Source organism: Ursus maritimus, unplaced genomic scaffold, assembly GCF_017311325.1.
Source record: "Ursus maritimus isolate PB19 unplaced genomic scaffold, ASM1731132v1 scaffold_10, whole genome shotgun sequence".
Lineage (NCBI taxonomy): Eukaryota > Metazoa > Chordata > Mammalia > Carnivora > Ursidae > Ursus > Ursus maritimus.
Window position 1 is genome coordinate 11007413 of NW_024423344.1, and position 12041 is coordinate 11019453.

Below are 12041 nucleotides of genomic sequence, written 5' to 3' on the forward strand. Positions count from 1 at the left end.
GCTTTGCCAGGTGGTATTTTATGATTGTTTCCTTTCCTTTTTTTTTTTTTTTAATTTTTTTTTACCAGAGTTAATAATTGACTTTTCCCCCATATGCCTAGTCTTCTATGTGCCTGTCACTAATTTTTTCGAAATACTTTGTCACATACTTACCAGGAGTTTTTCCAAACACAATTTCAAACACTTCTACCACTTCTAGTATTTTTCCCAGAGATGACCTTTCTGACACCTTTCATCATTCTCCCCTAATCTAGACTGGTTGCTTTGGGGCTTTGCTGCCCAGCTGTGCCCTGGGACATCATTCTGGGAATTGCTTTGGCCTCTGCCTGCATTGGATCTTATTTCCTCTTCCTCGTTCTTGTCTTTCTTCCCTGGTTTTGCTGAAGCACATCTTCCAGTAGTTTCCTAAGAAAGAGTGCATGGGAGGAACTTTTTTGAGTGTGTTCTTCCCATTTTGGAAATGTCCTTTTTTAATTCCTTACATTTGTCTGATAGTTTGGCTGGATATAAAATTCTAGGATGATAATCACTTTGCCTCAGAATCCATTCCTCCAAATGTCTTCTAGCATCCAGGATTTCTTTGTAGAAGACTGATGCCATTTTGATTCCTGACCCTGTTGTATTTTTTTTTTCTGGAAGTGCTTAAGATCCTTTCTTTATTCCTGACATTCTAAATTTCATGACTATATGCGTTAGTAAGAATGTTTTGTCACTGATTATGTTGGACATTCAGGGACTCTAAAAGCTAGAGTCATGTCCTTCAATTCTGGGCATTGTTTCCTGCATAGCTCCTTCCTATTTTTTCCCCATTTCTTTTCTCTGTTCTCTTCTGGGACTCCTATTAGTTGAATTGATCCTCCAATTTTCTTACCTTTTCTCTTCTAGTATCTTTCTCTTTGTATTTTTTTTAAAGATTTTATTTATTTATATGACAGAGATAGAGACAGCCAGCGAGAGAAGGAACACAAGCAGGGGGAGTGGGAGAGGAAGAAGCAGGCTCATAGCAGAGGAGCCTGATGTGGGGCTCGATCCCATAATGCCAGGATCACGCCCTAAGCCAAAGGCAGACGCTTAACCGCTGTGCCACCCAGGCGCCCCTCTTTGTATTTTTTTTTAAACATTTTTTTTCCATTTTCTTTCTTTCTTTTTTTTTTTTTTTTAAGATTTTATTTATTTATTTGATGGAGAGAGAGAAAGCCAGTGAGAGAGGGAACACAGGCAGGGGGAGTGGGAGAGGAAGAAGCAGCCTCCCAGCAGAGGAGCCTGATGTGGGGCTCAATCCCAGGACTCTGGAATCACGCCCTGAGCCGAAGGCAGATGCTTAATGACTGAGCCACCCAGGCACCCCTCTCTTTGTATTTTTGTTCTGCTAACTTGAAAAATTCTTTACTTTTTAATGTAACTCTTTTATTGAATTTTTAATATCCAAGCTCTTGTTCTTCCTCTTGCTGATTTTTTTGTTTGAAAAATAAAATGAATAAATTCTATTTACTGCAGTATATAGACCCCTGCCCTCAACATGATTATTTTTTAAAAAGAATTCTGTTCTTGTTTTATGCATGTAGTAATTCTCTTACAAAATTTAGGATAGTTATGATATACTTAATTTTCAACGTATTCATCTGTTCTTTGCTTTGTCTCTATTTTCTCTGAGCATTTTAATAGTCTAATGAAAATTTGCTCTTCTGTTCATATATACAAGAGAAGCAGAGGCAGATTTACTATGATGCTAATAAAACTTGTTTCAATTCTGTGGACACTTCTTTTCTTGAAGTGACTGTATGTAATATATTAATTTCTAAGATTCACAAAACCCATAAGGGTTTGGAAGCTACAAGAGATGGAGCTTGTTAGCTGGTGCTTGATTTAGGTGGTTAGGTGATAAGCTCTCTTTTGGTTGGGAAACCCCCAAATGCCTGTATTTATAGGTCAGTTTCTCCAGGGAGATAAACACTTGGCTGTTGGCATTCTGAGAGCAGGATCAGGAAGGTAACTGGGATCTTCCTGCTTGCTGGGCAGATTCTCACCGAACCCTTCTTTTTCCTGTTTAGCATCCCACTACACCCACCTTCCACTGTGCCTGATGTCCTGGCATCCAGAGCTTCTTTGGTTCAGTTTTGCACCTAATAAACTTCAGGTTAGGAAAGGACAGTCAAATAACTACGTGAAGTTAAGAAGATTGTGCAGGAACTCTAGTCACTCTGTGCATAAGCTTTCACCCAAGCCTCTTGTTTTCAGCCTAAGCTGCAGTACCTGCCTTCCCCTGTACCTGTTACAGAAGCCTGTTGGGGTTCTATAGTGTGGGTTAGCTCACTGTTTTGTTATCCCCTTCAGCAGTCACTTTGTTTTAGCTTCCTCTACTTTGCTAATTCAGTTGGCACGTCTGTATTTGATTTCCGTCTACTAAAAATGTGTTAACCTCTAATCTATCATTCTGGTGAAATTTGGGGAAGGAGGAGCCAAATATATATAGATGTTCTTTTATGAATCTAAACTGGATCATATGATTCTATTGCTTTATTTCACTGGCTTTGCATTGCACTTTGAATAAAATCCAAATTTCAGTTCCTTCTCTCTGTTCATTCTGTCTTACGAGGCTGGCCTGGACCTTGCTTCCCTCCTTACCATTTCTTCTCACTCCATCCCCCCTCATTGACCAGGCTCCAGCCACATGGGCCTTTTTAAAAAATTCCTATCAGATGCCAATTTTCCCCCCACCTTCAGCCAGTGTGTAGGCTGTCCCCTTTGCCTGCATTGCTCTTCTCCCAGCTCTTTCTGTGATTTTACTGTGTCATTCTATAGACTCCAGTTAAATGTCACCTTGCCTGTGAGAGCTTTCCTTACTATTTTATCTGAAGAGGTGTGCCATCACCTCACTGTTACCTTCTAGCACCTTGCATTTTGCTCTCATTTGTTTACTGATTCTTGGGGGTTTTTTGTTGTTGTTGTTGCTGCTTTTGTTTTGCTCTTCCCTGCACTATTCAGTGGGTGCCCCAAAGGCCTTTATTCACTCAGAATCTAGTGCAATATATATAGTCTAGTGCTGGTGTACAAGAGATGCTCTGTAAATACTTGCTGAATGATGGAAAAAATATATGGGAAATGCACTTTTTGAAGTTAGATGAGTAGAGAATCAAAAGACCTCCATACTTCAGATAAACATTAAGGGTGATGGAAAGACATTTGAAATGTCAGCATTCTTAAAAGATGTCTTCGAGCTTCTAATCAAAGTCCTTTCAGTGTGCACAAATTACCATTTCCCCATGTGTAGATAAATACCCAAGACCTGCCAAGAGTCTCTCCTAAATCTCTTAACTCCATCTGCTTCTCTTCCTCCCCAAAGCCACTGCTACCCGTGTCTCCTCCTTGAATGACCTCTAATCCAGCTAGTCCCTTTTCCACTTTTGTTGCCTCCAATCCACAGTCCATCCTATAGCTATAGCAAGTTTCCAGATGTGCAAATTGATATCACCTTCCAGCTGAAAACTTTTTCAGTGACTCCCCATTGTCCTCAGGACAAAAGCTAAATGCCTTAATGTGAGTCTGTACTATCTGGTCCCTGCCTGCCACGCCAGCATTCTCCCTTGCCACCCCCCATACTCTCCCTGAGACCGACTGCCCTCCTTCCTCCAGACTCTCTATGCCCCTGGCAGCTTTGTGCCTTTTGCACACACTGCTTCCTTCCTGTGGAACACCTGTCCCTCCCTTCTTTTAGCCCATGCCTATCCATAAGTTAAGTCTAAATATAGGTTTCATTTCTCTCCTGGGAATCTTTCTGATCCTGCAAGATTGGATTGGTGGCCCTCCCATATGTTCTTATAGATCTTATTCTTGTCTCTTTTGCAGTGTTTATCACCTAATATTGTAATTCTCTCTCTCTCTCTCTCTCTCTTTTTTTTTTTTGGTATCTGTTTCTCTAATGATTTAAGCTTCTGAAACACCAGAGGGACCATTTTTTATCTTTGTGTCCTCATTAGGGTATTAAGGTAAATGAGTGAGAAACACTAAAGTGTGCTTGTTTTCACATTTAGGCTTGGAGAACTTGGCTGTGATGAATTGGAACAGCAGACAAAGACAGCAGAACTAGTTCTCACTTGGCTGTAGATTATGTGCCAGTGGTCCCAGTGGGTTTGAATAGTCTTTGCTGTAGATGTTACTTTTGAATTGGGCCTTTCTATAAATGCCATACTAATCTGCAATGGGCCAGTTTCTCTCTTTGGACTACAGCTACACTAGTGTAGTATCACTGTTATCGAGAGGAAAAGAAACCGTGGGAGCTGAGCTTCTGAGGAACAGGGATGCCTCCCTGGGAGGAGTCCAGGCCTGGAGGTGGGGTTAGCATTGGGTCTGGTTAGCTCTGAGTCATAGTTAACCTGTCTGTCCAAACTTCATACCACTATGGGGACTTCAGGGGTTGATTGGATCCTTTGTATCAAGAACTTTTCTTCTTAATAATGCTGAAAGGACACATTAAGATGAAATTTTATAAAGGCAATAAAAGCATTAGTTAAGAAGAGCTAAAGATTACTATAAGCATGTATCACACAGTCACTAGAATGTGGTTCAGATTGTTTCTGATTTTTTTCTTTCATTCCCTCATTAATTTAATAAACATTTAATGAGGTCTGTTACTATAATAAGTGCTAAGGTATCAATGAAGAGTAAGACTTAATCTTTATCTTCAAATGGATTCAGTAAGTCTAGGCCCTGATTTTTGTCTTTTCTGGGTCTTCACCTCCAATTGTTCCACTATGCTGTTTCTTTGTGGTCTCCGTGGACCAGCCCCTCAAGACCCTTTGCAAACTGGTTTCTCACCTCTTCTGCTTCACCCTCAGCTACTTCTCCCTGCTCTGCATGGCTTATACTCCTGCCAGCCAGACCATACTTCACAAACGCACTGCGTACCTTTTGCTTCAGTGTTGACACCTCATCAAAGCACATCCTTTGCTCTGTCTGCCTTTTAATTTTGGTTTTCCTTCCTCCCCTAACAGAGCTCATTGTATTCTCTCTGGGCTTCTGTAGCACCTACTGAAGGCTCTGAGGCAGTGATTGTTAAGCATATGGGAAGCTTGTTCACAGTGTAAGTGCCTGGGCCCCGCTTCTAGAGCTTTTCAATGTCTGAGATGAGGTTCAGCAAATAGGTTTTGGAAAAACCTTCCTGGGTAAGTCTGATGTATTATCTCCACGTGAGAACCATGGTTCCTGGTGTTAGGGATACAAGACATCACATTCCATATCTGTTTGTCCTGTATATATCTTACTAATCACACTAGCTTGAGGTTGTCTCAAGGTAGAACAATGACTACATTATTTTTAATTTTGGCACAGAACACATGTAGGATCTGAAAACATTTGCTATTGAGTGGTAGTTCTAGGGAAGAGGGATAAACATATGTATCAAGTACTTCCACAGGAATTTGTTTTTCTCCTATAAAGCTATTAGTAATTTACAAAAACCAAGTTATAGATGGTGGATACGAGGAACACTACCAGATGATTTTCCAAAATATCTTGAGGGATGTCCCGATATTAAGCCCTAGAGTTGCCTCTTCTCTATAACTTTGTCTTCTCCTTGGGCAGTGTATGAGGTCATTATGAGGCTCATTGAATATCACGTCTCTTTCCTGAGTCTTCTAACTGAAGAGGCAGCGTCTAGTGAAACTGTCTTTCACTGTTCTGGTCTAGACAGAGATCATTTTAAAAATCAATATTAAAATGCTCTCGGATGCCAGTAGATAGCATCACATATTGTTTGATGTACATTTGAATTTATTTTGAAAAGACCTATTGAAAAATGAATTCAGAACAAAATTCGAGTTTAGTTTCAATAGTAATTGGCACTATTTGGATATTGTGCTGATATCCATGTTTTTAACACTTTTGTCCTGGATAAAGTTGGTGTGACCTGATGTGCCTCTGAACCAACACTTGATAGCAAGAATTAGGGATGAACTTATTCTAAGGCAGATGGCTTGCAACTCCTCTATAATCTGGTAGTGCTTGTGTGACCTGGCATTTAGTCAGTGCTTCATAGGTATTTAATGGTTATATATTTAATGAATACTTGTTAGCAGAGTTATTTCAAAGAAATAATAGTGCTATTGTCCACCAATGACAACAATGTTACCTAACCCCCCATCAGTAAGGGATAAGCTTCAAGTGGTTCTTTTCCAGGTAATGAGAATGATATGCACTACCCCATCTAGGGCTGCCAGATTTAACAGATAAAAATATAGGGTGACCTGTTAAATTTGAATAATTATAAATAGTAGATAAACAATGAACTCTGATACACACTTAAACCAAGAAATTATTCATTATTTATCTGAAATTCAAATTTAACTGGCATCCTATGTTTTATACGTCAACCCTAGCCTTACGTAAACTCTCACTCCACTCCCCACCCCTGCCCCAGGGACTAGGCAGGCCTACTGGAATGAGGAATGCCTTCTGTGTCCACCCAGCAGAACAAAAGAGCACTCCTAACTGACATACAATCTCTTCATTAGAAGCTGCTTCTAATCATTGGAGCAACCCTTTCTGTGCCTGATAAAGCAGAAAATTATTTCTCGGTTGAAATATCCATAAAAACTACTTTGGTTTAGTGTGATAAACTGGAAGGTACTGCCAGAAGCAAAATGGGAAAATAGGACACTATTTTAAATAGCTCACAAGGACTTCTGAATTTGTATCCCCTCCCCAGCTCAGAAGATTAAGGAAAGTTCTCCGATGTTTCTGGAATGGAAAAAGCTACTTCCCCGACCTGCAGACACGGAATTTCGACGGAATTACCAAGTTCCAGCTAAAATTCCTGAATTGCAGGATTTTAGTTTCAGATATGGATGCTATTCAAGCCTACCAGTTGCTTCTCAGGGTCTAGGTAAGTACATCTGTAGCTTTTAAAGCAACTTTATAAATTCTGTCCTTGTTCCAAGATTCTTCAGCACTCAGGGCCCTGCCAGGTAATCTTGGTAACAGTTATGAAGAATGTCAGTGATCCCTGCATCCCTGCAAGGAATCAAAACTATGCCTAGCTTCAAACCCAGGGAATGAGTAAGTCTTGGAAAAGAACTGATTGCTTATGCTATGAAACGAGTACATGCTCTGCTGGTGGGGTGGGGGGAGCAGGGAGGGGGCAGTTGTTGGGATTGGCAGATGCTTCCCCTTTATAAAACAAAAAGAAGGATTTAGTTGCTATAAAATGACCAAAAAAGAGACTGGGTAGGACTCAAATTAGACTTGTCAGTTATCCCCCGGAAGCTTAACCATGTGGTACCTCCATCCCGCATCATCAGATTTGAAAACCATTCTATTCGAGTGTTCTTTTATGATCCTGATTCCTGCTGTTTTCAAAAGAAAAGTTTTTGAAAGTTCCATGGCCAAGCCATCTCGAAGCAACCGGTTAAGAGTATAATTTGGTGTCAGTCTATTCCTGGCGTGGAGTCGGAATCAAGTATTGCTGTAGACAAAATTCACAGGATAGAAGCTTAGCATCTCGAGGTTAGAAGACAGCCTAGAAATCACCTCGTCTAGATCCTCACACCGTATGGGAATTCCCTCTATCCCGGCCTTGCCAACGGGTGATATTGTCACTTTTGGGGGGGAGTGCCCCACCCCCAAGGCAAAGGTTTCATTTTTGGATACTGTTGGAAAGTTCTCAACAGCTGGAACCTCCCTTGCATAAACTTTGGCTTTGGTTATACTTCTTCGTACAGAGTTAACCAGTATAAATTATTCTATGAAAATCTTACTACATACCTTCCGTATTCTCTACTTAAAGCATTTCCAGACCTTATAAACACTCTTCTCTGGATGTGCCATCAAAGTCCCCTCATCAGTCTGCTTCCTCCCACCGGCCGGTGGTCCCTGTAAAGGGGACCCCTGGGACCGAAAGCAGTATTTGAGGTGTCCTTAAGATTTACAAAGATTGGGCATGTTGTAGACATTAGATTCTCACATCCTGTTTTCATTGCTTTTTTTTCGTCATGATAATTCCATGACTATCAGAACCCACATGAAATGAGCAATACTCAGAATCAAACATAAATATTTGGTTTTGGTTTTGCTTGCACCTGATAATTTTTTAGTCTGAATGTACGATGAGTACTGGCTGGACATATCATCACTGCTCATCCACACTCACCTGGGTCCCTGAGGGACTCCTCTTAATGTGTCAGCCCAGTCGGCACAGGAGATGGCGCAAAGAGGAAAGAAGCTTCTATGAAGGCATTTGTTTACTAAGGAGGTAGTGAATGCTACCATCCCAACACTCTGACCTGCAGAAGAGTCGATCTCAGGGAGAACTTTTCAGAAAATGGTAGTCACTCTTGAGTTTCTGGCCAATAGCCCCAATCACCCCTACTGCTAGCAGCAACCGTCCTGAGTCCCAGCAGCTCTGCATAGCCCGAATCATGGGAGAAGTCCCTCCTACCCTGCCTGGCTTTCCAGATCCTCAAGAATGCTGACTAAGCTCCAAGTGGGGATCCTGGCTTTTGCGGGTGTGTTTGACAAATAAGGGCAGGAATTCTTTGCTCAGTGACAGCCTCCATGTCTTTCCTTCCCCTGTGTCCCCCTAGTCCCTGCTGTGCTGTACAGCCACATGAGGAATCAAGAGCGCACGAAGAAGCAGACTATATACCAAAGTGATTACGGGAAAGCCTACCTGGATTTCTTAACGATTTTGAGCTCATTTACCCCCTCTCAAGTCACAGAGTACCTTCAGAGTGTTTCCTACAAAGGTAGGAGGAGGGCTTGAATTACTACTGAATGAATGTACAGATTGTAATACATTGTTTTTTATGCCAAATGGAAATTGTTCCAATGTTTAGCTGCTGGAATTAAATGTTCAGAAGATAAACATTGCCTCAAAGAAATCCCATAGTTTTGTGTCAACCTCAACCCACTGAACATAAATTTTTCTTAAAAGAGGCCCCAGCGACTGTAGCCCCACTTATTAAAAAAGAAACATCTAGCCTTTCACTCCTTTCTGATCTCACTCACTTTGCTCCTTCAACCCGTGGTTGCATTTCTCCAGGATGATTTCTGGTTTTACTACAGTTAAGTGATTTCTTCTGTGGGTGTTTATGCTTCCTCAGAGTTTTGTTTTATCTTACATAATCTTTATTTCCTGTCTGATGGTACTTTTGGTGACAGGCTTTTTCGGGTACATGAGAATCTCTGTGTAGGATATCTTCCAATAGAGCAAAGGCTGTTCTCTGGACAGTGTTAGTTCATTCTGTATTACAGAGACTTAGCCCAGCCCGGGCCCAGGGACTGGAATCTGCTTGGGAGCACCTCAGGGGCAACCGGTCAGTCTGTGCATGTGTAAAATGTCAACTCAGAGAATAGGAGTTGGAGGAGAGGAAACTAAACTCTTCCAACAGCAGCCCTCCACAACCACGGCTAGTGATCACACTCCCTGTTAGTCCCCATTTTTGAGCACATGCCCAATGTAAACATTTATTTCTATAAAGCATGCTCATATACCATTAAACTAATTAATACTAAATGCTGAAGATAGAAATAAAAAGCGATGCAATATAATGTTATAGAACATAAATATGTAGAATATTAATATAGGTTCCAATATTTCTTCCTGCACACCATGGACCATTTCTACCTGCCACTTGGTGCTTGGGGCTATGTGGCGGTCACTGCCTCGTTTTGTGCCCTGTGGTCAGGCTTAACTTGGGACTTCCACCAGCTCCTCAGTAACCCTCCACCTCCTCCCTGCCTCCCACCTGCCTTGGGTCCCCAATCTCTGTCCTTTGCCTGTCCCCAGCTACAATCAGAAGAGCTTGGTCCTCTGTAATCCTCACTGAAACCCCCTCTTATGCTAGGGTCTTGTGCCCCACACAAAACCGAAACCCTACTGTAGGCAAGACTGGTGAGGGGTGTGCATGTGTGTGTATGTGTGTGTAAGGAGGGAAGGAGGATACTTTCCATGATTGCAGACTGAGGGTGGATGGCCCAAAGGCCCTTAAAAGAGCTTGAATGTTGGGTTTCAAGAAGTACCAGAAGCAGGTGTTTTGCCTCGCTCGAAGGCACAGGCAGAAGCCTGTGTTTGCCATTGGGAGCCTTGTTCCTCTCAACAGATGCTTCTGGGCCAGTCTGACACTTCAGAAGGAAACCAAGAGGCTCCTTGAGTTCGGCTGTTCAGATCTTCCAGGGCAGCAGTGCGGAAGCTACCCATCCAGCTCCAGCCTGCTTTCCAATCTTTTTCCCAGCTTTAGTTCATATATATAAAACCATAGTCTGCATTTTGTAATGTGCTCTTTTCACCTTTGGAGCCACATCTGTTTGACCCTACAGAGTGAGCCCAAAGCAGATGCTCCCATCTGCCCGGGGATTTGAAATACAGGTGGAGTCGTCACTTCTCTGCCTGCATGGAAAAACCATGGCGCCTGCTGGTGCCTCTGTCCTTGGTTGTGTGTGTGTGTGTGTGTGTGTGTGTGTGTGTGTGTGTGATTTGTAACTGAGCCCTCGTGGTGCCCCCCAGGGGTGAACTGAGGACTCTGCAGGTGCTTTGACAGCTTCCGCTCTACTCAGATCTACCTTCTCCAAGATTCCTAGCATAAGCTGATCCAGTTGGGTTTTCCAGTTGAGTCTTCTCCCCAAACAAGTGAGACATGATCTATTAACTAACAAGGTAGCTTTTGGGCCAATCTAGGCCTTGGTTGCTTTTCAGGTATCCTGCTTTCCTGGTGCCCTTAGGACAGCACTGGGGGCAGGTACCCAGATGATCAGGCGCCAGAGCCTTGCCATGTTGCACTGACTTGGGCGTTTGCAGGTTCTGCTTGCTGTGGGTTTTAGTTTCTCTTTCCTAGTTTTGCTTTTGAATGACCTACTCATCAGCCAGCTATGCTAGAGGCTGACAAGCAAGTAGGAGGTTCCCTTTGAATTCTTATGCCCCAAAACTCTTGTCATTTTCTTGTCATTTAATTGTCATTAGTGTCTGGGATGACACTAATGCTTTTCAGATGGCAAGTGTCTCAGCAGAGCTCATGTGTGGTAGGGCTGAGCCAGTATGCAAGAGAATAAAAAACTTGGCGGATACACTAGGCTGAGTGAATTATTACCACCTCGCTTAAAGTACTTTACTAGATTACCCCCGTTAGGCAGTATCGGTATCCTGTTTGGATAGGGGAACGGGGGGAAGGGAACAGAAGGGAAGGGGGAACAGGTATATTTTGAAAGAGAGAGAGGAAGGGGAAGAATGAACATCATGGCCTAAATCAGGGGGCTAGGGAGATGGTGGGGTGAGGTGGATAGAGAAGATTCCAGGAAGACATGAAATTAAGCTAGGGAAATAAGAAAGGAAGAGCAACTTAAGGTGAACTTTTTGTTTCCGATAATTCTGTGTATCGCTATTTGGTATTGAGTTTCTCTATTATAACTTGAGAGATTTGAACTAAATGTTTTAGTGGCCATTCTGTTTTCAAAATTGTTTTGATCTCTGAGTGATTCAGACCACCCAACATCTTAATCTTTGGGCCTCTGTTATCTATTGGTAAAGAATGTCATTTCCGTACTTATCCCCCCACCTCTCCCCACCTCCGCCTTAAAAGACAAAATTATCTGAAATCTGGTTTTCAGAATCTTTCAGCTATCACTCCCTCCCCATCTCTTCCAATCAAAACTCCCATGCATATAGCTATCCGAAGGGTATTTCTTCCTAGGCTGTGATTCAGTATTGTTAAAAATATATTCACAGGCTCAAGGAGCTTCATTGATTGAATACCTGTAATGCTGACTTGATACAAAAGTAAATAAAAAAGAACTTTTCCAAAGAACTCCTCATCAGGTGTGGGAGACAGACACATAAGTACAATGTGATAAGCTCTGTAATTGAAGTAGTCTTTGGGTATATTAGACGCCTACAAGGGATACTCCCAACTCTGTGGATTGAAAGGGCATTAGGGAAGGCTGCTCTGAGGCCTCTTTTAAGGGTCAAGGATGAATCAGCATGATGAGGAGAAGCAGGGCCATTCAGAGGTAGCAGAGGGAATAGCATAAACAAAAACATGGGGACATGAATCTGC

At 42.2% G+C, this 12041-nt stretch overlaps 1 protein-coding gene across 5 annotated transcripts in view; it reads left to right on the top strand.

Annotated features, from left to right (window-relative positions):
• The window catches only part of TEX26 (testis expressed 26), a 35897-nt gene that overhangs the window by 21085 nt on the left and 2771 nt on the right, over positions 1–12041 (top strand). For all 5 annotated transcript variants that reach the window (XM_008692200.2, XM_008692202.2, XM_008692204.2 and 2 more), the window contains 2 exons: positions 6704–6880; positions 8577–8738. In XM_008692200.2, the coding sequence (XP_008690422.1) occupies positions 6704–6880; positions 8577–8738 (339 nt within the window). The remainder of the gene's footprint in view (positions 1–6703; positions 6881–8576; positions 8739–12041) is intronic.